This window comes from Dreissena polymorpha, chromosome 1 (genome assembly GCF_020536995.1).
Source record: "Dreissena polymorpha isolate Duluth1 chromosome 1, UMN_Dpol_1.0, whole genome shotgun sequence".
Lineage (NCBI taxonomy): Eukaryota > Metazoa > Mollusca > Bivalvia > Myida > Dreissenidae > Dreissena > Dreissena polymorpha.
The window spans coordinates 39,552,406-39,578,334 of record NC_068355.1 but is presented as its reverse complement, the minus strand read 5'-3'; the positions used below and the strand labels follow the sequence as shown (position 1 = coordinate 39,578,334).

At 35.8% G+C, this 25,929-nt stretch overlaps 1 protein-coding gene across 2 annotated transcripts in view; it reads right to left on the bottom strand.

Moving 5' to 3' along the window:
- The window catches only part of LOC127877284 (uncharacterized), an 89,482-nt gene that overhangs the window by 59,703 nt on the left and 3,850 nt on the right, over positions 1–25,929 (bottom strand). For both annotated transcript variants that reach the window (XM_052422976.1, XM_052422981.1), the window contains exons 2-5: positions 14,986–15,208; positions 14,009–14,153; positions 11,813–12,016; positions 4,671–6,051 (exon numbers count right to left, since the gene is read on the bottom strand). In XM_052422976.1, the coding sequence (XP_052278936.1) occupies positions 4,671–6,051; positions 11,813–12,016; positions 14,009–14,153; positions 14,986–15,208 (1,953 nt within the window). The remainder of the gene's footprint in view (positions 1–4,670; positions 6,052–11,812; positions 12,017–14,008; positions 14,154–14,985; positions 15,209–25,929) is intronic.

Genomic DNA, 25,929 nt, shown 5'->3' with positions numbered 1-25,929 from the left:
GTAGTTTCATCAAAGTATCAATCAAATCTAATCATAAATAAAGAAGTTATGGCAATTTTAGCAAAATTTAATAATTTGACCTTGAGAGTCAAGGTCATTCAAAGGTCAAAGTAAAATTCAAGTTGCCAGGTACAGTAACCTCATGATAGCATGTAAGTATTTGAAGTTTGAAAGCAATAGCCTTGATACTTAAGAAGTAAAGTGGATCGAAACACAAAATTTAACCATTATATTAAAAGTTACTAAGTCAAAAAAGGGCCATAATTCCGTAACAATGACAACCAGAGTTATGCAACTTGTCCTTTTACTGTACCCTTATGATAGTTTGTGAGTGTTCCAAGTATGAAAGCAATATCTATGATACTTTAGGGGTAAAATGGACCAAAACATAAATCTTAACCAAATTTTCAATTTTCTAAGTATAAAGGGCCCATAATTCCGTCCAAATGCCAGTCAGAGTTACATAACTTTGCCTGCACGGTCCCCTTATGATAGTTCATAAATCTTGCAAGTATGAAAGCAATAGCTTTGATACTGTAGGAATAAAGTGGACCTAAACACAAAACTTAATCAAATTTTCAATTTTCTAAGTATAAAAAGGGCACATAATTCTGTCAAAATGCCAGTCAGAGTTACATTACTTTGCCTGCACAGTCCCCATATGATAGTTAGTAAGTGTTGCAAGTATGAAAGCAATAGCTTTGATGCTTAAGGAATAAAATGGACCTAAACACAAAACTTAACCAAAATTGTCAATTTTCTAAGTATAAAAAGGGCACATAATTCTGTCAAAATGCATGCCAGAGTTATCTAACTTTGCCTGCCCAGTCCCCTCATGATAGTAAGTAAGTGTACCAAGTTTGAATGCAATAGCATTGATACTTACTGAGAAAAGTGGAACTAAACGCAAAACTTAACCAAAATTTTCAATTTTTTAAGTATAAAAAGGGCACATAATTCTGTCAAAATGCACGCCAGAGTTATCTAACTTTGCCTGCCCAGTCCCCTCATGATAGTAAGTAAGTGTACCAAGTTTGAATGCAATAGCATTGATACTTTCTGAGAAAAGTGGACCTAAACGCAAAACTTAACCGGACGCCGACGCCAACGCCGACGCCGACGCCGACGTGATGACAATAGCTCATAATTTTTTTTCAAAAAATAGATGAGCTAAAAATAGTTTTCTGAATTGTAAAAGAAAGAAAATAGGAAATAAGAAAAATAATGTTGATTGCGAATATGAATAGGGCAGACACACAAAAAAAAATATTATGTAAATATGTATATACGTCATTGTGTTGATGCAAATATATGTAGGATATCGGTAATATTGAAGGTCTTGAGTAATTGTAAGTAAGAATTTAATGCGATCTGACGCGTATAGCGCAGTGAAAATATAACGATATGTACGCATTAAATTTCTAATATAATTGTTTAAGGGTTACAATTATATTTTATGAGCACGGCTGACTGATCAGCGTTCGGACATACCGAGCCCGAGGTTCTGATAACCTTAGCGTCCTCATGAGTAAGAGAATTTATCCCTGTGCCATCGAAGCAAATTACGCTATGGACAGAAGATGCGATGTCGCATAAGAATTATTTGAGTAGTTCGATTAGGAGCAAAGACCTGAATTTTGAAGTATACCGATACGTGTTCTTATATTATGAATGCATATATATAAAAGTCTGCCTTGTCATATTTGCGCATTTTTACAAGTGCACAGGTCAAACATGTCAATAAATCTATGCCCAACGGCAAAACTATAGTGATAAAGATGAGGTTTATGAAACCATGATATGAACAGGTACGTCTATCATTACCCATTACTCTAGGTCAATAAAGTGGCGCGCGCCTGTCAAAAATGTACTGGCTGCACGTGCGTAAAATGATTATGCCTAAGGCGGTACACAAGTCATATTAAGTAAATGGCTTGTCAGATGTCAAACTGTCATGTACTTATCCGAAGTATGTTTTGAGGAATTGACTAATATTTTTCGTTGTAAAGAGTTTATTTTTTTTAATAAGATATCACAGTAAGTTGTCATGACGATATTTAACAATAACTAAGGGGATATTTATAAATGTTTGCCATGATTTTGAACAACTGATACTTGTATCACCACGACGCAGATAAAAATATCGAGATTTGAAGACAACGCCGAAGAAGAGCGACTTCGCGAGACAACGCCTTCCACAACGAATAGAAGAAACAAACAACATAATTAGAATGGAACATCACGGCGTTTACTCTCAAAGTGAATACCTGGTTCTATCTCTAAAAGAGGACCAACGCCAGAAGATTTCGAAGGACAACAAGTGACGCAACACTGGACACGATACTTGTGACGTTAAACACTATAGAGTAGATGCAGCCGTTCAACTGTTTGACGTGCGTAAATAACGCATTTGGAATGATACTTCCGAGACCTAAGACATCAAGGAGAACACTGCTATAGTTAATACCTCGTGAGCATTATGGCCAATAGAAGATCTTAATGTCCCAAGAGAAATGAAGACGCTGGAACCAAGAACAAAAGTACAATCAACAACAACAGAAACAACAATGCAATCACAAAGGTTTTAACAGACGTCACAATTGATAAGCAACGCGGTACGCATCAACACCATATCCAGAGACAACATCACGATGGATTCAACAACAGAAACAACGACATGATGACGGCTGGTTCAGCGACAAAAACAACAGAAACCACGATGACATATCCAGCCTCGATGTGAACCTTGATACGCAGATGAGTGCAACCGACCACGTGCGATTTGCCTACACAGCTTGGCGATAGATAGAGCTTCTTCACGACAGCAATGGTAGATAACATCACCCATGAATCAATATAGACAGAAAACAACAAACCAAGACATTTACTTGACAGCAACAGGTACATATTCAACCCGGGCAATACCTACTTCGAATGGACAGCACAGGAGGTCACTAGTCAAACAACGCCTGTAGTGTTACGTGGACAATCGATCAACGTCATTTAACATTGATACATGATATTGTAAGACACTTGTCATTCAGGATTTGATCCTTCTAAAGATTTTAAATCATAAAATATAAAATCTTTCTTTAATGAAAATGAGGTGTGTCGCATAATTGATGTATTTCATGTCGCATAATTGGTGTATTTCATGTATATTCCTTGTTCGGTGTAACTGAATACATAATATCTGTCTTCATGAAGAAATGCATAAATGGGCATCATATGTCGTCGTCAAATTAGACGAAAAAATGCACCAAGTTATTGCCCATGCCTGGGTTCACTAATTAGTTATGTCTATGGTAAGCACATGCAGCACTGTTAATTTGTGTATATTTTCATGTTAAATGACAGGTGAACTTTCATATATGCAGTTAAACAAACGTGGTCTCGCTTAATTATTGGCATATATATGCACAAGATATGTAAGTCACACATAAAGCCATCCCGTATCAGGTAATTCAACTCATGTTAAAGTCAATCATCCAGACAGCCGTCACCCAATTTATTTGTCCATTATTGTATAAATTGGCATCTGCGTTGTATGAAGGACAGTCTTACTTAAACGGCCGAACATACAAGTCGCATTATTGCTGGCTTTCGCGGGATGGGCCCATTGCGGGCTTCGCATGTATCTTGTATTTGATAAACATTTTGGAAATGTTGTGTTGTGTTAATAAGCAGAAATAAAACGCAAAGAAATCAGAAATGAACTTTGTTGGTTACTGTGTCTTTTCCACGAACGATACGTAATTACGTGACAGCATATTCAGAGGCAACATTTCATCAAATCTATAAATAGTCACTTAAAAAATGGCAAGGTTTGTGTTAAAGAAATAATTTAGAGCTTTGATCGTAAATATTTACCAGAAAGTGATTGATAAAAACGGAAAAAACGGGATTATCGGGTAATAAATAGAAACTTGAAAAGTAGTAAGTATACAGTAATAGAGTCGGTTTGAAACGGATGTATTGGGGAATCGTTCGAGTCGGGGTTTTACTATATGTGCAGGAAAGTTTGAAAACAATTAAACAATTAAAAAAAAATATTTTTAAATGACTGGGGGATTTTTTTGAAGAGTCATAGCGCACCAAATGACGTCTTTTGAAGCTGTTTTTCTTTGAGTTATAACGCACCACAGAACGTGAATTGACACGTTAAATTTAAAAAAATCAACATCGGGACGGGACACCCCTCCCGAACAACCCCTAGCAGCACGGGGGCGCCTGACAAAAATCCTGTGGAAAGCACTGAAAGCTACAACATTTCGTCACATCCATTTTTCAAGGGCTCTGAATTGCGTAGAGCTACGAGATATAGCACAAAACACGTGCCAGACTTCATATATTCGGAAAAGACGAAAATACATTTTTGAAAATTTTGGAGCTACGAGGTTTGAGAACGACAGCGACGATATGATAAAACTAGGTTGAAAGATGAATTGAATCGAAACAATCGGTATCGGACTGTCTGAATCGTTGCAGCTCTAGAAATTTATCAATTCTATACATACATATAGCTTAATTTCAGAGTATACAAGCCGTTAATCATATCCTGGCCAGAAAATGACCAGGTTTGGTCACACTGCATTAGTAAAGGTATGATGTACCTGCTGATTAACACAATTGTAGCGTTTACGAATCTCAGGCGTATTTTTTATTTTTACCTGTTGACACTGTCACCACTCGCTACTCTTTTGGATTTTCTTTCTTTCTCTGTATCTTGGCCCATCATTTCTGCTTGCTCTTTGTTGTTGTCTTTGTTATTATTCTTGTTTCGTTCATCTCTTTGTTGGATCAAGTCATTTAACTGGTTAGCTCTATGCCAGTCACTGGAAACATCTCTTTTCTTTTCAAGTTTATGTCCATCTTTTGAGCAACTCCTGTGGTTAACACTTTGCTCATGCTGCAAATTGTCTTTCCCATTTATTTGATGTCGACCTTTTGAAGAATCTCTTTCTTTTACAATATGTGTATCTTTTGAATGATCTCTTTTACTTCCTTTTCGTCCATCTTTTGAATGATTTTCCCTTGTGTTTCCCTTTATTAAATTTCTGGAATATTCATTTTGGTTAACATTTAGTTTACCTTGGAAAGCCTCTCTTTCATTACCTTTATATCTTTCTTTTGAAATATCTCTTTCTCTATGCCTGTCTTTTGAAAAGTTTTTGTCTTTATTGCCATTTTTTAAATGATGACTTACAGGGCCATCATCCTTTTCACCATCTTTCTGCATGCTTCCATTAACATTTGACAATTCGTTTTTAGCTATTTTATAGCCATCATTTGCGACAGTGTTACAATTTTGCTGATCCTTCAAAGCACAACTTTCTTTTACTTTATCCCTATCTTTGGACGAGATTCTTTCTTTATCGTTTATTTGGTGACTGGAATTGCCTTTATCTTTAGGCCAATTTTTTGCATGATCTCTTTCTTTTGTTCTGTCATTGGAAGATTCTTTCACATTATTTGTGTTATAAGAAGCATCTTTTTCTGTTTGTCTCATTTCTTTTGTTCTGTCTTTGGAAGATTCTCTTACTTTATTTGTGTCATTTGAAGCACCTTTTTCCCTATGTCTGCTTTCTTTTGTTCTGTCCCTTTTTTTCTTTTTATCGGAAGTGACCTTTTTGTTATGTTTATCTTTTGAGCAGTCATTTCTTCTTTCCTTATGCTTAAAGCTATGAGAAACAGAGTCTGATTCAGATCTCCTTACTTCTTCATTGAGTGAATCAAGCACAATGAACGGGCCAAGTTCAGAACCGTCGCTTGTTTCACTGGGGATCCCAAACTGTTGCCCCCCACCAAAATCTATTTTTAGCCAAGAATCAGTAGGACCTTCATTTCTTTGGTTACTAGAGTTAGATAATTTTCCAAGATTTGAATCTATGCTTTGAGAGTGCTTATATGCAACTTTGCCTGTTGGTCTAGAATTATGATTAGTGGTACTAGATAGGTCAAGCGTGTCTCCAGATTTATGTCGCTTTGTTGTCCGTTTGTGGCCTCTCTCGATTGAATTATGTCGTTTATCCTTTCTGAATTGCTTACCATCTGAAAAGCAAAGATTAAAATAGTTTTAATTTCAAATGGTCAAACAATTGTCTGACAAACCAGAGAGGTGTCTAAGACACTGATGCCTCAAAAAGGCATGATTGGATACAGACAAGTCCACTACATATTTTACAGCCGGCGAAAAGAATTCCACATATCAAGATCATTTACACATTCCGCCATGAAAGTTTGAGCAAAATCGCCAAAGCAGTAAGAACAGATGATTGCATAAATTTTGCCACTTATATTATAATATACAAATTTTATAGTGGATAAACTGACAAAGAGACATTATTCTGCCAAAATTCTTTTCAGCCATAATTGCTTTTTAATGATCATCTTTCCTAGAGGGAGTAATGACGTAATGATCAAGATGGCAACGTCGGTATTGTTTGCTGTTTTATCATCCTTTGTTACTTGTGTTTAATTTTCAAATGCCGCTAACTTTCCAGCCATATCAGTAAGAAAGTGCTCAGTGTTTATTTCATATTAATATTTGCTTCATATCTTGACTTTACTCGCTACAAATTTTCATACCCAAAGCTGTAATTGGTGATTCGCTTTCATATTGAATATCTTACAATATTACTTTTATATTGAGAAATGAAATAAAAAAAGATTCATTGTCATGTTATGAAATGTAAAAGGTTGATAATTACCAAAACATTCAAAATATGTTGAAAATTGACATTTTTCCAAATTAAACCATGTACTTAAAATTTTGTACAGAAAAAGGCAAAGTAAACAGAAATACTCTTTGCAAACTGGAAATTTCTCATGGTCCCAAAAGAATCTGATTAAGAGGGACTGTTCTTGAGATTTTTAAAAATATTCTCTTCATATGAATGTAAGGCAAACAAGATACCCACAAGACTTGGCAAGTTCAGAGAAGAAAATTTTCACTTACAGCAAATAAAGGAATTAATTTAAGATGGTCCCAGGGTTTGGTAAATTTTAATCCCAGTCTAATGATCTGAACAAATTTGTTAGAGCACACCATAAGATGTTATCTGCAAAATATTACACATATGGGCCGTAATATTATAGACGTTTTTTAAGTCATTTTTCTATATAAATCACATGACCATGACCTGGTCATTCTTGACCCCATAGGCATGACTTAAACACACTTAATAGTAGATGTCCACTGGATGATCTTACACTCCAAATATTTTTAGCACAAGTGACCTTAATCAGCAATATACCTGAACAATTACAACACATGTGAAGAGTCACCCAAGGCTCATTCCAATTAATTTCATTAAATTGTGCCAAGAGGTCATTACAAGAAAATTGTGCCAAGAGGTCATTACAAGAAAAAGTTAAAGCAAACACTGCCTGATAACAACTAGAGCTTTGTCACAGACGTGACACCCCACATGCTGCATTGACACAGACTATTTTGCATGCTGTCTTCACAAAATATGAGAAGCTAATTTATGGCGATTTTAAGATATTTTTTTTAATTATATCATTATCATTTATGGCCATTTTGACCTTTGAACTCTTGAATTCTTTCGCATGACACGCCATCCAATGACCATGAACAAAATTAATGAACCAAGTCATTTTAAAATCTCAAAATGAATGACAGTTATGATCCGGACAAGCTTATTTTATTTAATGGCCATTTTTTACTTTTAAACTCCAAGTGTGACATTGACCTTGGAGATATTGACGCAATTCTTTTGGATGACACACCGTCCAATTATTGTGAACAAATGTACCAAGTAATTTTGAAATCTCACAATGAATGACATAGTGATGGCCCAGACAAGATCATTTATGGCCATTTTTGACCTTTGAACTCAAAGTGTGACCTTGACCTTGGAGATATAGACGTAATTCTATCGTATGACACACTGTCCACTGATTGCGAACAAATTTACTGGGTAATTTTAAAATCTCACAATGAATGACAGAGTTATGGCCCAGACAAGATCATTAATGGCCATTTTTTAATTTTGAACTGAAAGTGTGACCTTGACCTTGGAGATATCGACGTAATTCTATCACATGACACACTGTCCAATGATTGTGAACAAATTTACAGAGTAATATTGAAATCTCACAATGAATGACATAGTTATGGCCGGGACAAGATCATTTATGGCCATTTTTTACCTTTGAACTAAAAGTGTGACCTTTATCTTGCAGATATCGATGTTATTCTTTCGCATGACACACCGTCCAATGATGGTAAACAAATGTGCCAAATGATTTTAAAATCTCACAATGATCAACATAGTGATGGCCCAGACAAGCTCATTTATGGCCATTTTCGATTTTTGAACTCAATTAAGTATAATGTTGACCTTGGAGATATCAACGTTATTCTTTTGCATGACACACCGTCCAATGATTGTGAACAAATGTGACAAATGATTTTAAAGTCTAACAATAAATGACAACGTATGGCCCAGACAAGCATTTAACCTTTGAACTCTAAGTGTGACCTTGACGTTGGAGATATCGACATACTTCTTTCGCATGACACATCTTCCCATGATGGTGAACAAATGCACCAAGTCATTTTAAAATCTAACAAGAGCACTGCCTTGAGGGTGCAGACCGCTCATCTATTTTCTTTTTAAAGGTGAAGGGACTCTCATTTTCAATCACAAAGGAGGGAGGGGTGGAGTGAAGAGGGGTGTATAGTGTGGGGTTGTGGACATTTATTACATTATTTTCCAAAAAAGGGGTAAGGGTATAGTGTGAGGGTGTGGTGGTCATTTTTGAGATAATCTTAAAAAAAAAAAAAATTGGGGGGGAGAGGGGGGGAGGGGGGAGGGCATTGGGGATGGTTTGGGTGGAGTCTATTGTTGTATGTCAGGTAAGAGTAGTTTTGTCAAAGTATCAATCAAATCTAATCATAAATAAAGAAGTTATGGCAATTTTAGCAAAATTTAATTATTTGACCTTGAGAGTCAAAGTCATTCAAAGGTCAAGGTAAAATTCAACTTGCCAGGTACAGTAACCTCATGATAGCATAAAAGTATTTGAAGTTTGAAAGCAATAGCCTTGATACTTAAGAAGTAAAGTGGATCGAAACACAAAATTTAACCATATATTCAAAGTTACTAAGTCAAAAAAGGGCCATAATTCCGTAACAATGACAACCAGAGTTATGCAACTTGTCCTTTTACTGTACCCTTATGATAGTTTGTGAGTGTTCCAAGTATGAAAGCAATGTCTATGATACTTTAGGGGTAAAGTGGACCAAAACACAAATCTTAACCAAATTTTCAATTTTCTTAGTAAAAAGGGCCCATAATTCCGTCCAAATGCCAGTCAGAGTTACATAACTTTGCCTGCACGGTCCCCTTATGATAGTTAATAAGTGTTGCAAGTATGAAAGCAATAGCTTTGATACTGTAGGAATAAAGTGGACCTAAACACAAAACTTAACCAAATTTTCAATTTTCTAAGTAAAAAAAGGGCACATAATTCTGTCAAAATGCCAGTCAGAGTTACATTACTTTGCCTGCACAGTCCCCTTATGATAGTTAGTAAGTGTTGCAAGTGTGAAAGCAATAGCTTTGATACTTAAGGAATAAAATGGAACTAAACACAAAACTTAACCAAAATTTTCAATTTTCTAAGTATAAAAAGGGCACATAATTCTGTCAAAATGCACGCCAGAGTTATCTAACTTTGCCTGCCCAGTCCCCTCATGATAGTAAGTAAGTGTACCAAGTTTGAATGCAATAGCATTGATACTTTCTGAGAAAAGTGGACCTAAACGCAAAACTTAACCAAAATTTTCAATTTTCTAAGTATAAAAAGGGCACATAATTCTGTCAAAATGCATGCCATAGTTATCTTACTTTGCCTGCCCAGTCCCCTCATGATAGTAAGTAAGTGAACCAAGTTTGAATGCAATAGCATTGATACTTTCTGAGAAAAGTGGACCTAAACGCAAAACTTAACCGGACGCCGACGCCAACGCCGACGCCAAGCTGATGACAATAGCTCATAATTTTTTTTCAAAAAATAGATGAGCTAACAATAAATGACACAGTTATGCTCCAGAAAAACTTTCGGTTTGAAACGTACTAAGTGACCCAATGACCTAGTTTTTGACCCTGCATGACCCATATACAAACTTGACTTAGACATCAACTAGATTCATTTTCTGACCAAGTTTGGTGAAGATCTGATGAAATTTTCGCTACAGACAGACAGACTGACCAACAAAGTGACTTCAATATAGCCCGCAACACCAATTGTAGTGGGGAGATAATTTTTGTGTGCTTGTGTGTGCAACTTTTTTCGGATTTATTTTCTGCCTATTTTGGATTTTTTATCTTGAAATCCGGAAGAATGGTTGCATAAGGAATTAAGTCGTATTCCATTTCCAACTTTATATAGAGGAAAACACTGGTTCTCATGACTTCACGCCGTCAACAAAATGTGATAATAAAAGTGCACTATCACAGACAATACCAAACTTCGTCGGACCGACGGACATATCTGACAGATTATGACAAGGTCTGATCGATTTTGCAATTCATTTCATTTTATGTTTTTTCTCTTTTTGTTTGGTCTGACAAACACTCATCCGGTCTGACAGAATTTGTCAATCCGTCAGACCAAATGTCTGACATCAATTTGAAAGTTTAGTATTGTCTGCTTTCAGCATGTCATGCTCAAGTGAACTTAAAAATTTGTCTTGTACAAAAAAACACAGTTTGAACTTTTATAGGGTAGAGCAGATTTCACAAAAAGCTATAACAGAACCAGGTTTCAGATTTATTCGCACACAACTGATTTCGCAATATATTATGTATCCTGTGTAACAAAAACTCATACTGTAGATGAAGGCTATGGCCAAAACATGTTTAGTATTTTAAATGAGTTTGTCACAAACATGCCCCCTATTGCGCTGCTTTTAAGCCATAAATTTTACCTTTGACCTTTAACGATGACCTTGACCTTTAGCCACTCAAAATGTGCAGCTCCATAAGATACACATGCATGCCAAATATCAAGTTGCTATCTTCAATATTCAAAACGTTATGACCAAACGAAGGTTAAAGTTTTAGGAACGAAAAATACAATGATATTTGACCTTTGACCTTGAAGGATGACCTTGACCTTGAATATTCACCACTTAAAATGTGCAGCTCCATGAGATACACATGCATGCCAAATATAAAGTTGCTATCTTCAATATTGCAACAGACAGGCCAAAAACAATATACCCCTGATCTTTCCATCCAGGGGCATAAAAACAAGAGATGTGTTTGTCAATAACACAATGCCCCCTACAGCGCCGCTTTGATTTATTTTTTGGCAAGTACAGATAATTATCTCCCTTTAAAGCTTATAACTTCCCTTGGATTTGTTTTTTTTATATTTTTGACCTTGAACCTTGAAGGATGACCTTGACCTTTCACCACTCAAAATGTGCAGCTCCATGAGATACACATGCATGCCAAATATCAAGTTGCTATCTGAAGCGACATAGAAGTTATGAGCATTTTTCGAACGCAAAGTGTGACGGAAAGACTGACAGACAGACAGACGGATGGACAGACGGACAGTCCGATCACTACATGCCCTCCTTCGGGGGCATAATAAAGATAAGTAATGTGTTTGTACAATATATTTTATTTAAGTAAGTCCAGACATTTTAAAATTTTAGTATGTACAGATTCCTCTTGAGTAAGAAAAAAATTGTTAGTTAACTACAACAATTGGATTGATTAAATAGATGTGTTGCTTGGATGGCATGCTAAAATTGTCACCGAGATAATACCTGGTGTCTGAGAGTTTATCTCCAAGCTCTGAAGCGCGAGACCAGACGCCCGCCGACACTTCTCCAAGTACTGCTGCTGAAAAGCCTCATGTACCGTCCCATTGGTCAGAAGACTTCTACGTGGTTCACTGGCCTCCCACTGATTGGTTGATGGTTCCATAAACAGCTCAGAAAGGCATATGTTGTCTAGGGCATTGAGTGTATCTGGAATAGAATCTGATGTTATTGAAATGGCATAAGGATGCCTTTCTTGTACTGGCATAAAACTGTGTTTCTTGTGATAGCATAAGGGAGCTTTTCTTGTAATTGCATATTAATGACCATGTTTATTGCAATGGCATACGTATGCCTTTCTTTCAATAGCATAAAGCTGTCTTTTTTTTAATAGCATAACAGGGGTGTGATTGAGGCAAAGTCAGAGGGGAGGAAAATTCTGTCTACTGATTTTGACTACGCGAATGGCGCGCAAAACGCAATGACACACCTTAAAACAGACATTAAAATAAACAACTCCTTGAACTTCATAACAATATTTCTTAATAAAAACCTGTTAAACTTCACATTTGACATACTAAGATGCAAAGTAAACAGTATTTATTGTGATCAATAGCAGCAGTTTTTCAATGTATTGAATTACAGTAAATGGACTATATATTTAGTTTGTTTACCTTTCAATATCTTGCATTTCACGTCTTCAGTTCAATGCTATTCCAGTTAACTGAACAGCGTGACAAACATAATAAAGCAGAATATGCATATGAATCTGATTATACACAGATCCACTAACATATAAATCAAATCATGTTTGTCTATTTCCATGTTTGAATGATACACTTCTAAATTGTTTTACTACGCGAGTAGACTGAAATCCTATTTGCAAACACTGGTTTTCGTGACACAAATTCAGTGTGCACATTTCAAAACGAAATATGTGTTGCTTGTATCTAAAACATAGTCTTTTTCGTAGACAAACACATTTCATTACCGGTACTCCTATTAAACTATATGATGTCAGTCGTTAATTCGATTGCTATTTGTCATTTAAATAGTCTTAATTTTCGCTTCACAACGACGCTATTTTTCAGCTTAAAAATACCAAACACATTTTATGAAACCGATTGTAATTGGCATATTGGGAAACGCCAGCCAATTATATCCCTGGTTTTAAAAAGGATTAGGCAGAGTCTACCAGTGTAAAATGCAGAGAGATTTCGTGGGCCGTGGATATTTCGGGCCGCTTATGAAATACATCCGCAGAATCGGTCTTACCCCTTCCTCCCACATTTTTTTAACGAACTTACACGAATCTCTGAAGTGACCCCAGGGACAACCCGATCCGCGAAAATTCGCGGAAAAATCACAACCCTGCATAAGACTACAGTCAAACCAGAGAACAGCGGTCAGTCAAGGGAAATGACCAAAGTGTTCGTTGTCCACAGGTGACCATTGTTTTCGGATCACCATTTTAAGATGGTTGGTCAGTTGGTAGTATTTCTACGTTGTTACCCAACCCAGTCGTTTGCATACAGTGTTCAACAAAGGCTCATTGCCGATAACAAAGCATAATAACAGAAATAACTTGCATTGAATAATACAGAATAATATCTTATAGATTGATTGAATTTCATATTGTCAAACTAAATCAATGACTTTACAGGGCCCTCAATCTATCAAATCTATTCGGCCGCAGTCCCCCATCTGAAAAGTATACTTTTGGGGGGAAAAATTCCCCCTGAAATATATATATATATATTTTTTTTTTTTAATAAGATGTGTCTCATGATTATTATATCTCAATTCTATTTCAATTTAATCTTGTTAAACATACTTAATTATGAAAAATGAAATGAATATAGTGCACACATGTACAAATGTAATAATGAAAGAGTAAGAAAAAAATCCCCCCAAAAGCGAAACGCCGCGAAAATTCCCCCTTATGAGGGTAGCAACCCGGTTCCCCTAAAATGGATTGAGGGCCCTGCTTTATCAACGCAAGTATAATTGTTTACTCATGCATCTCGTTCATTCAGTAAATAAAGCTTATCACATGCCATTGACGTCACGTCCAAACAAGTCTAAAAAGCAGATTCCATGTCATAAAATGATAGACTCCCCATCATCATAGTACTGTGTAACTGTACCGTTCTCATTCAACAAAAAAAAGGCACAATTTTTGTTAATGTAAATTATTAAAACCTCTGTTGCGATTCTTGGACTCCCTGGACATGAGGATGCAGTGCAGGAAAGGGGATGATGACTCGAGAAGTCCGAGGCGTGAAGTCACATGGTTACCGTTCATCAGCAAGAGTATCTCCTCCTTCTGTGGTGTGATCACTGCAACCTGACAAGCAATATGTCATATGAACAGAACACTTTTTACACTGCCACTATACACTGATCTTCAATTTAAAAATATGTCTCCCTTCTGAGGTGGCACAATTAGCCTGTTTGGATGCTCTCATTATAGAAACGAGTCTACATTAATTTAAAAACACAGTGATGTTTTTCTCAAAATAACCATTTAATGAACACAGTGATGTTTTTCTCAAAATAACCGCCTATATTTGGACGTTTCCCATGCAATAAGTAAAAGTAACATTACATTAATCTAAAAAATCTGACTAAAATCCCTCTCTCCCCCCAACATGCCAAACTTACGGATAAAGTCAATAAGATTTGAAATGTTATACGATGATAATTCTGTAGCACAGGTGATAACAGAGAACAAGTTGTCATCAAACAACATCACACTTAACTATTGGCTTGAGAAAAAAGTGATACATTTTCAATTTTACGTTGCTATGCACACATTATGCATTCGTCATTATTACTAACTACCTGTACATGTAGATAGCTGAAAACTGAACAAAGAAATGACTACACTCTGCGAAAATGACAAATAAACGTCAAAATAACAACAAAAATCACATAGTTGAAGCGATTACTGAAATGTGTATGTCAATTTATGATGAAGAATACGTTTAAGATTTCAAGCATATTTATTAGAAATCTACACAGTGAGAGTATGTCACAGAAAAAATAACAGTACACAGCAATGGCTGACATATAACATAAATTCTTTCAGTTTTTTGTCATGACAATCACATATAACATATACATTCTTTCAATTTTTTCTCAAAGAATATAAATCTTGAAATCTTTTTCACACTTACTGTCTGTTTTGCAGACAGGTACGCAACCAGCTTTTTGAAATTGACAACATCATGACCCGACGATGACGCTCCATGGTTTATCAGCGGTACAAGTTTGCCAACATTGTAGAACCAGCTGTTTTGGCAAGACTCCGAGGTGGTATCTAGCGATTCTATGCCTGCCAGGTAGCGCTTTTCAGTCTGCTGCAAGTCCAGCTTCCAGTGGACATTCAAATGGATTTTCCTACAAGTGCCATTATTCAATAAGAGTGCATATACATGTACAGTGTGTGATTACCTAGAGCTTAGTCATAAAAACACTAATGCACTACTTCATCACAGGCAAAGCAGCAATGAACATGGCTAAGTTCATGGGCAAATAACATACAAATTATTCACTTCACTCTTATGGATCAATGCACTTGAAAATTTGTATTGCACATATGCACTTTATGTTGATGACCTATTTCATGTTTTGAATTAATAGATTGAGAAATGCAAAAGCATTTTGCTCCACAAACTTAAGTTAAAACATTATATGCTTCTAGGATTAACATGCCTTAGTTCAAGGGCGAATAACAAAAGACCTAGTGGAGAGCTGGGCATAATAGTTGTATCTTGGAGATCTTCATTTCATGGTGATGACCGATTGCAAGTTTAACTTAATTACTAGCAAAAGATGTTTGCTCCACAAAGTTTGAAAATCAAAGCTTTAGGCTAATAAAATAGCTTTGTTTACGGGCACAAAACTCAAGAACATGTGGATCACTTTGAATGATCATGACATCATGCACATCTACTGTTATTCCTTATGACATACGTAAATTTTAAATTCAATCACTTAAGAAATACAGGCATTGCTTGCTCCTCAAACTTTGAACATTTTACGTTTCTGCAAATAAAAGTAGATCAACACAAAAAAACATAACTCAGAAAAATGGGAAAATTAAGTCTTACAAAATTTACACTTCATGGTGATTACACACTTCAAGTTTCAACTCAATCACTTGAGAAATGCAAAAGTAGTTTATTCTACAAACTAAATTCATAACAGTTTATGCAAATTTTAAGAGACTGGCAAACCTTCCAACCATCTCATGGTAAAAGTGGCCCTTATGTACTTCCCAATGTAAATCTTTTGCTGCATAGTGTATAATAATACTAGTAATTCCCCAATTGTATCTTTCCTTTTTTTTACAGGTTAATGTTTCAGCATTCAGATTTATTCAGGAAGTGAATATTTTGTTAATCTATCTATTATTCTTGTTATCGCCCTGACGTCACACACAGGGCAGTACCTTAGCGACTGTGAAAACAATGCCCTAGATACGTTCGATTAACAACGCTGATTGAACTATCTCTGCTGGCATTTCGCCAATTGCATTCCTATTTCAGTGCTTTCCACAGCATTTTTGTCAGGCGCCCCCGGGCTGCTAGGGGTGGTTCGGGAGGGGTGTCCCTAATTCACGTTCTCCACAAGGATCACGGCCGGTTGCCATCATCAGTCTTCTAACTATCGATTATCGGACGAAACATTTACAAGTGTGCGTAATTAATTCAACAAAAATTTGTTAAAGCGCATTATGCATCGAATAAATGTCAGAAAACGAGGTGAATCATTTCAATAAATGGACATGATGAAATATACCTGTACTGGAATTAAATTGTTATCTCATAATTGTAACCTGGAGTCATTTGCACAACTTACTCGCTATAATAATTAATTGTTTACCACTTGCAATTAATTTCTCGTATTAATTATGAGTCATAGGTAACACTTGTTTACAGTAAAAAGGTGTGATGATGATGCCCGAAACCGTCTTTAATGTACTTTACTGTACTAATTACCGGTTTTATATTACGTAAATGGTACAACTTCTTGCTAATCAAGCTGCGATAAACTCTTACTTCATGCCCGATGTCAATCAAAAATAATGGTCGATAGTTAACCCTGCCCTCATAAGCATTCGCGAAACCGATTGGACGATGAACTTCACAGTTTTACGACTGAAAAGTTACCAGATACATCCATGTCAGCATTTAAATGACTGTGTAATAAGGCTAGAATAATCGATACGCGCGTCATGCTATTCTCTTATCAGTGGATTATCCATTACCCCATGTGGTGTTTATGGCGATTACTTGTGAAAGTAGGTACCAAGTGCTCTTTTAAAACAGGGAATATTGATACACTGATAGAAAAACCTTGATTTTTTTGACAATCTCCACTTTCTTTTACTGAAAAAAAACACTGATCGGAAAAAAGTTTAAGCGCCCCGGGACTCTGATTTCCAAATTCAAGCGCCCCGGCAAGGGGCGCTTAAATGGCCTGGGGAAAACCCTGCTATTTGGAAGTTGATAAGTAATTAAATGTGCTGTAATTGACATGACGCCTTATCTATGATCGCTCCGCCCACTAGAATTGATCCACCAATCAGCGATCGATTAATCGGGCGCACTCGTTAGCAACGACCTGTCCGCCATTTTCTAGACAAGCTACATGTTTAGGTTCACTTTTATTCCAACGAGTTTCTTTTGTTTTCCTCTTAAAAAAAACGATTAAAAATGGTTAAACGGCGTCAATGGGGATTATGTAACTCGGACAATCGATATCCTGAAAGATTAGTTGGTGACATTTAATTTATATCGTTTCCAAAGCCGAAAAGAGATCTTGAGAAGTGTAAGAGATGTATAAATACATGCGGTCGTCACCACGAACAACGGAACGTCAACACTGTCAAAGACAATTATAATATATTTTTATCGGATATACTAGCAGACTTAAATAGTTTATGTTATCGATCTGATTTTCACATAATATTTCACTTAAAAAAAAAAAGTTTTGTCAGTTACTAGGTCAGAAGCGAGGTTCATCTACATTACTTAACGAGAAATAAAACCCAGCATGCAGCCTAATTCATGCTGTGTTTTATTACTCTGATAGTAATGCACTTAATTGACATCATACATGTTATTTGAAGGTGACATGTGATATATTATCTTATTAACGGTATCTACACATTTGCACTCATGTGGTGTCACCAATTAACGCTTTTAATCCACACTAGGAGCTTGAATGCCTAGATCTCATTTTTAAACGAGTTTCGTTTATTTTGTTCGGATTAAAAAACGGAAATGAAATATGGCAAAAACGGTGTAAAAAGGGTTAATGCAACTCTGACATTTGGTACCCAGAAAGATAAGTTAGATGAATTAAATGTATACCATTTCCAACGCGGCAATGCGGTCTTGACAAGAGCGAGTGGAAGCTTCAAGAATTACAGAGTTCCCCTTTATAGAACATTAATTTATTTCACAAACTTGAAATGTCATATAAGCAATAACTAAGCATTATTAAGTATGTATTATGTCACGTGTGCATGTAAAATAATTGAGAATTTTGGTACCTAATTCGTGTAACTTTACAACATCCCCGTTAAAAATCGCGTTTCTGTGTGTGTCAGAAACAAGTGAAAACCATTTTGTTATTATTTAAATAAAGACGTATCGATAAATGCTATTGTAAAAGAGTTATTATTACTGATATTAGTTAACCAATAAATGCGGTAACTTCGGGGAAGTCGGTACCTGCGCGAGCGCCTGATATTGGTAGCCTTATTAATTTATAATAGCCTGACCGTATTCCATTTCGTACAACGCTAATTTTATATCAGACAATGTCCAAACTTAATGTGCTGTTTTTGCGCTTTAAATTATAGTGATTGATAAATGTCCCATAAGCATTGTTTAATATGATTAATATAATTTTATACGCAATAACATGTGGGATTGAGGTACCCACCCGGCGTCAGAAAGCGCGTAAAACTTCACCGAATTTCCAGTTATAAAGCGCTATTTCGTGTCAAATACACGGGTAGCGGGGAATGTTTCGGTAATAATTTTGTTAATAACACGGGTAAATACCGGTGAAGTGTTAATTTATTGCAAATACCACCATTACACGTAATAACGGGTTCGATTTCGGTAAGCGCGCAAGCGTTTGAGAGCGTGTTTAATGTACCGATTTACCCGTTATAAATAGCTGATGTTCTCTTTAATCGTATATTTTTTGCATTTGCAGAATAACTAAATGGCATCAACCCCTTTACAAGTGTAATATGGTGTTAAACAAGTCCATAAAATCATCCGGAATATCGCGTAAATCTATATGTAGTCTATAGGCAAAGAAGCCATTTTGGTGTTAGATTGTCTAGGTTTTCTTCCTGCTGAGCCACGTGATTAAGTGGGCGGAGCGATCACTGATAAGGCGTCATGTCAATTGGTGTTTGAAATGTCTTTTGACTGTTATAAATGGTTAGATTGCACTTCTAAAGCCCAATATGACCAAAAAATTAAAATATTTTGACTTAATGAAATATCCGTATAAATTACATACAGGATGTTGGAAAAATGACCCGACCAAATGGCCAATGTTCGAGTACGGCGACATTCATATCTTTCTCATTGAGACACTAGGTAAATAAGTTTATTCTCTAATAATGGGAAAATCATTGTAGATGTTGATGTAATTAATATTGTCGTTCTTTTAGAGTTCATTCATTTTCGTACATTGTATATTTCTACTTGTCAATTCATAATAATAACGTGAAGCTGGAAAATTAGTAGGCAATTCTGGTACACCTACTGAAAGCCTAAGTTGTGTTATCAAAATCAAGCTTTATTTACTTGATACTTAGCTGATTTATAGTATTTCTTTTATTTTGGTGCATTATCCGTTTACATTGTGATTTACATGCCATTCCAGGGCCCTCAATCTATCAAATCTGCCGCCGAATTTCGGCGGCAGTCCCCCATCTGAAAAGTATATTTTTTCCCCCAAAAACTGATTTTTTTCCCCTTCAGAAAATGAGAAAAAAATCGCTGATTTATAATTGAAAATTGACTCCAATATATCACTGTCCGTTATATTGCGTTGTCCAATAAATATATCACAAATAGGCTATGGTTATGGCTCCCAAAAATGTGACGAGCATAATCCCCAAATAAAATGTTTTAATCAGAGAATTTGCGGAGATAAAATCAGGTAAAAGCTAGTATTTTACCCATTTTTACCCACTTTAATTTTCTATTTAATCCGACATTCATAATCCAGTTTTGACCAGATTGTTTGGTTTCATTGTACATCACTGTAACACCTGTCAGGCTGTGTACTATGATAAACAATAACTCCTCTTGCCAAACATCAGGTCATTTTGGGTGTTAACATTCTCTCTTGAAATAAAAATCCCACCAGTGCACTCATGAAGGTTTATACAATTTTAACTGTAACAAGGGCTGTTTGTAAAACATGCATGCCCACCTATATGGGCTATAAGTTGTAGTAGCAGCCATTGTGTGAATACGTTTTTTGTCACTGAATACGTTTTTTGTCAATGTGGGTGGTGGTGGTGGTGGTGGTGGTAGCAGAAGAAATAGTAGTAGTAGTAGTAGTAGTAGTAGTAGTAGCAGTAGAAGTAGTAGTAGTAGTAGTAGTAGTAGTAGTAGTAGTAGCAGTAGAAGTAGTAGTAGTAGTAGTAGTAGTAGTAGTAGTAGTAGTAGTAGTAGTAGTAGTAGTAGTAGTAGTAGAAGTAGTAGTAGTGGTAGTAGCAGCAGCAGCAGCAGCAGCAGCAGCAGCAGCAGTAGTAGCAGTAGTAGTAGTAGTAGTAGTAGTAGTAGTAGTAGTAGTAGTAGTAGTAGTAGTAGTATGCATTACAAAAATGCAGTTAGCCTTACATTTGGTAAAATTTAAATATGTTACAAAGGATGCAAATCTGTAACAATAAATTTAAACTTATTGCATTTGTTTCCCCTGTAGTGTATTACCTCCCCTGTCCTGCTTATATTTATATTAATCAACAAAATGAAACATTAACACAATATTTAATATACAAAATATACAAAAAATCTCATATTCTGATAATATTTTTACTGATCCACTGTATTTTACTAAAAGGATGATGTTTCATTGGACTGATAATTATAGATTTAGGATTACAGACCAGTTGCTTCAGTAATATTGTTCAGAGTGTGCCCTGTTGGCCGCGTATGCATTCTAAAATTATCATTCAAAAAACCATTTTACTATTTCGAGTCACCGTGACCTTGACCTTTGACCTCAAAATCAATAGGGGTCATCTGCTAGTCATGATCAATGTACCTATGAAGTTTCATGATCCTAGGCACAAGCGTTCTTGAGTTATCGTCTGACAACCACCTGGTGGACGGACCGACAGACAGACCGACAGACCGACATGAGCAAAGCAATATACCCCCTCTTCTTCGAAGGGGGGCATAAATATCACAAGTTAATACTGACCTATCTCAACAATCTTTGTGTGATAGATACAGTGTAAACTACTTACAGTCCACTCTTGTTATCTCAAAGTCGGCGGGAACAAGAAAAAATATCGAGATAACGAGAGTTCGAGATATTCGATTAGGCGTTTTCAAAGAAAAAAATGAGACAAAAATTTACCTTGTTTTTAACATCTTAATACCTGCTAAGTGATCTAAATAAAGCCGTCACCATGTGGCATATACTCTCTTCCTTATATAATTATACGCGTTTTACGAGGCACGATTAATTTTGCTATTTTAATGCTTAAAATGATGTTTTAAGTATTACAGAATTGCATGAACACATGCAGTTATAATTTTTCTAAACTGTCGAGTAAACAACGGTGTATACATGTATACGCAAAAATATAACTCAATGCATTTTGGAATGTTGTTTGTAAAAACAATTAGTCTTTCGGCCTTTCGGCAGACTGTGTATTAATTGCAGTTAATTGATGTTAAAGTGACATTTAATAGACGGGCCTTAATCAAGTGTTAATGGCTAACGACATTACACACGTGTGATCATTAATGCAATTAATGGATCCATTTCCTACCGCACAGTATCAGGAGCAGCCGGGCGAAGCGGGACGGTGAAGTCAAAAAGAAAAAGTTTCTCACCTTTTGCCGACACTTGAAAAGTAATTCGCACTTCAAGATAAACCACGACAAATACATGTTTAATCGGGACTCGGGACAAAATGTTATATCGACATATCAAATTATTCGACATAACGAAAATCGAGATAAGCGGTGTTTATTTATATGGATAAAGAAGGAAAAAAATGGGACATTGAGCTTACTTCGACATATCGAGATATCAGATGTCGAGATAACGAGAGTGGACTGTACTTTTCATTGAGAGGCAAAGCTCTCTCAGTTTGTCAAAATGCACCATGCTTTCCATGAGGATAAGATGACGTAATTGTTGTTATTTTGTACATGGGGTCTAACTTGTGCATGCTTTATTGAACAATAAAACTTGGCACTTGTTTTCAGATTACAAATGTAATTATACGCATTTGAAAATACTTACATGGAATAATGTTTTGTTTTATACCAATGAATAACATATGGACATAACACATACTTCAATAAGGTAAGAAAATAGCGTGTTTTGAGATTACCAAATTAAGCTAATGCATACTTGAACATGCAATAATAACGTGACAATTTATATTGCGCGCCGGATATATCAAGGTCGCAATCTTTGGACCCCTTCAACCGCAATATATTTGGACTTTTAAATAAGATTACTGTTATATAGATTGAGTAGAAGTCCACCTTTCTGTCATATAGACAGTCCATGGTTCAAACAGAAATCTCAAACCTAAATTCAAGCACTTTTCAAGGCCAAATTTTCATTTTCAAGGCCTAGAACCGTTTGTAAGTTTCCTTCAAAAAATGCATTTTCAAGCAAGTTTAACACAGTAAATATCATTTATTTGCTCAAACAAATTAAAATTATTCCACAATAACTCAGACATGTTATTTCTAGTTATTGCATACATGTTTTTCATCCTTTACTCAACGAGTCTCACGATTACTGGAATAAACCCCCTTCGGAAGAAACCCCCTTCCCTAAAAACGGCATAGCGGAAGAAACCCCCTTTCAAATTTTGCATACGCGGAAGAAACCCCCTCGCTAGTTTTGCATAGGCGGAACAAACCCCCTTCGAGTTTTCAGACAGGCGGAATAAACCCCCTTCGTGTTTTCAGAGAGGCGGAATAAACCCCCTTCCTAAGTGTTAAGTCTTTCCCGCAGAGGTAGTAAAATCCCGACTCGAACGATTCCCCAATACATCCGTTTCAACCCGACTCTATTACTGCATGCTTGCTACTTTTCAAGTTTATATTCATTTCCTGATAATCCCGTTTATAACATTTTTAAAGCACTTTTTGGTAAATATAAACGATAAAAACTCTCAATAATTTCTTTAACACAAACCTTGCCATTTTTTCTCTTGTATGAAATAAATTTCAGCATAAGTGACTATTTATAGACTATTTATAGACTTGATGAAATATTCCCTTCGAACATGCATCAATCCCCTGACTAGTTGTGTGCTTGTTACAACGCTCAATACACCCACGCTTTCTATCTATGCTGCATAATTTTCGCGCCTTTTTTATTGAGAAAAAGAGTCAACACAAAGAGTCAACACAAAATAGAATTTACACTGCAAAAATATTTCAACGTTGCGGTAAAATTTACATTCGGAAGTGTTTCGTATTCAAAACGCGTTAACACCAACTTACGGGAGTGTGTTTCGGATTTACAGTAAAGAAATGTACCGGCCGTTTGTTCACATGAAAAAATTGTTAATGAAGTTATTAAATTTACACACTAAATATTCAATCTGTGAAACTCATACATCGTTATCGTGATAATTGAATGAAGGTGCGAAAATCTGATTTAAGGAGTGTACCGGCCTTTTGTTCACGGCAAGCATATACTAGAAAACATTAAACAAATTGTTGTTGAAAAAAGACACGCATTTATTAACGATAAACAGGCATATATTTACATTTATTTACAAAGATCAAATCACGTCCTAAAATCACACAATTATAGCCGAATGCTAATGTAATTAAACAAAACTGTACATAACTTCACACGAGCCGCAAAGGCACCGATCATGACACAACTTCTCATCATTATCTACAATAGCCGGTACATTAAAGGACCTTTTATATAATTAAATGAAGGTGCGAAAATCTATTTCCAAACTGTTATGTGCTGAGTAAAGAGGTGTACCGGCCGTATGTTCACAAGTTGTTAATGATGATATGCTCGTGTGAATTTGTCTTGCTCTCGTTTCAGTGAGATTAGGCCACGGCTTTTATATTTCTTGGTTTACAAAACCGCCGACCCTAATTTTTGGAAAAAGGGAAAAAAAATAAAATCGGAAAATCGTCTTTTTTTTAAATATTTTATTCCCGACCGCACTGCAAAACGAGCGAAACGAGAAAAAAAACGATCCGGTTTGAGTACGGTTGCGAATAAAATCAAGTAAGTACAATCAACGATTGGTTCACATATATTGCAGAGATCGGGATATTTTTCAATGTGACACATTATGTACCAGTCCTTTTATGGGCACTTCTCAAAATTTATTTCGGGTAAAAATTACAGACAATAAGAAAATCAGCGTCAGTAAAATGTCGACCCCATCAAAATTTATTTCCGAGTCTGTGTCGCAACTATATTGTTTAACATGTTAATTATATTAAACAAACCCGATATTATAGTAGATAAAAAAGTATTTGATAATTAGTATAAATAATCCAATAAAACACTGCCATTATTTACGATATATGTGTTTAGGAATTTTGTAAACACGTCCGCCATAGTTTATAGGAACTGTACAGAAAGTTTGGAAATCGGAACAAATCGGTATATCTCGGAAAATCATTGATAAATGTATTTGTCGTTTCAATGCTTAGGGCCGAGTAATTTCGGCAAATCGGAACTCAACTTGCGTAAAACACTAGCTCAATTAACCATTTAACTCCGCCTCCGTTCTCGGCAAAAGATTCGAAGGCGGAGCTATGCACGTGCTTTTATTAAATTGGAGGATTGCAATTGAGAAACAAACACACGATTGGTTCGGCATGTTGATTGCTAGACAAAGGAAGCCAATTTTTTCGGCGCGAAATTTGTCGCTTTATTGCTTCCGACAGAAAGCAGCTTTCCTTTGATGACGTCAAACTGTCAATTCACACAGACTGCACATTTTCGGAAGACTAACTGACTCCTTGTTTACAATTCCGGTAAAAAAAAACACTTGCTAACATTAAACTTTGGATTAAATTATCAAAATAAAGCAAAAGCGAAGTTGACAAATATGATTAAATTAATTCGCATCAGTTCAAATAAGACGTTTTGCGTTGTAAATCAACGAGTTTTCATGACAACAATAACTTTGACAAACATTACCGCGACGACGCATGGATCGATCTACCTCGATTTTTTTTCATGTACGATCTCATAAGTCGAGTAAGAGCAAACACATACCGGGTAATTTGTGTATGAGTAGTTTATCTTATATAAGATTTATGCAACGGGCATTGCATTGCGTAATGAAGCGCATCGAATTATGGAAATGAAGCGCAGTTTTTCGTTTTAATGGGAGAAGAACGCATGTCATGTAATGGAGTGTTTAAAATTGCCTGATGTTACAAAAGGTGCTTTTAGGACTCATTTCATTTGAAGATATAGATGTGTTTCATTGCATAATTTGATTTTTTGTCTCTGTGTTAAGGTTATAAAAGATATGTTGTCTTTGTTCTGATGTTATTAGTATTAACTTTTTTTTCCGATGTTTTTTTTTTTTTTTTTTTCGACCGCCCGATGGACCATTTTCAAAATAATTTTTGTAAACCAATAAAAAAAAAAGTCGTGGCCTTATACCATTTTATATGCGTTAGATTGATAAAAATAACAAAATAAGCGCCCAGAGCTGATAGTGACGAAGATAATTCGTACATATTTTCCTTCAAAAACCGAAGCATTCGTCTAAAAAAAATTTAATCATGCTTCCCGGGAACTTTCTGAAAATGAAAGTGAATTTCTGTAAACAATTACCGTGCGTTTGAATGTAACAAAATCGTCTGGAAGGGGGTTTG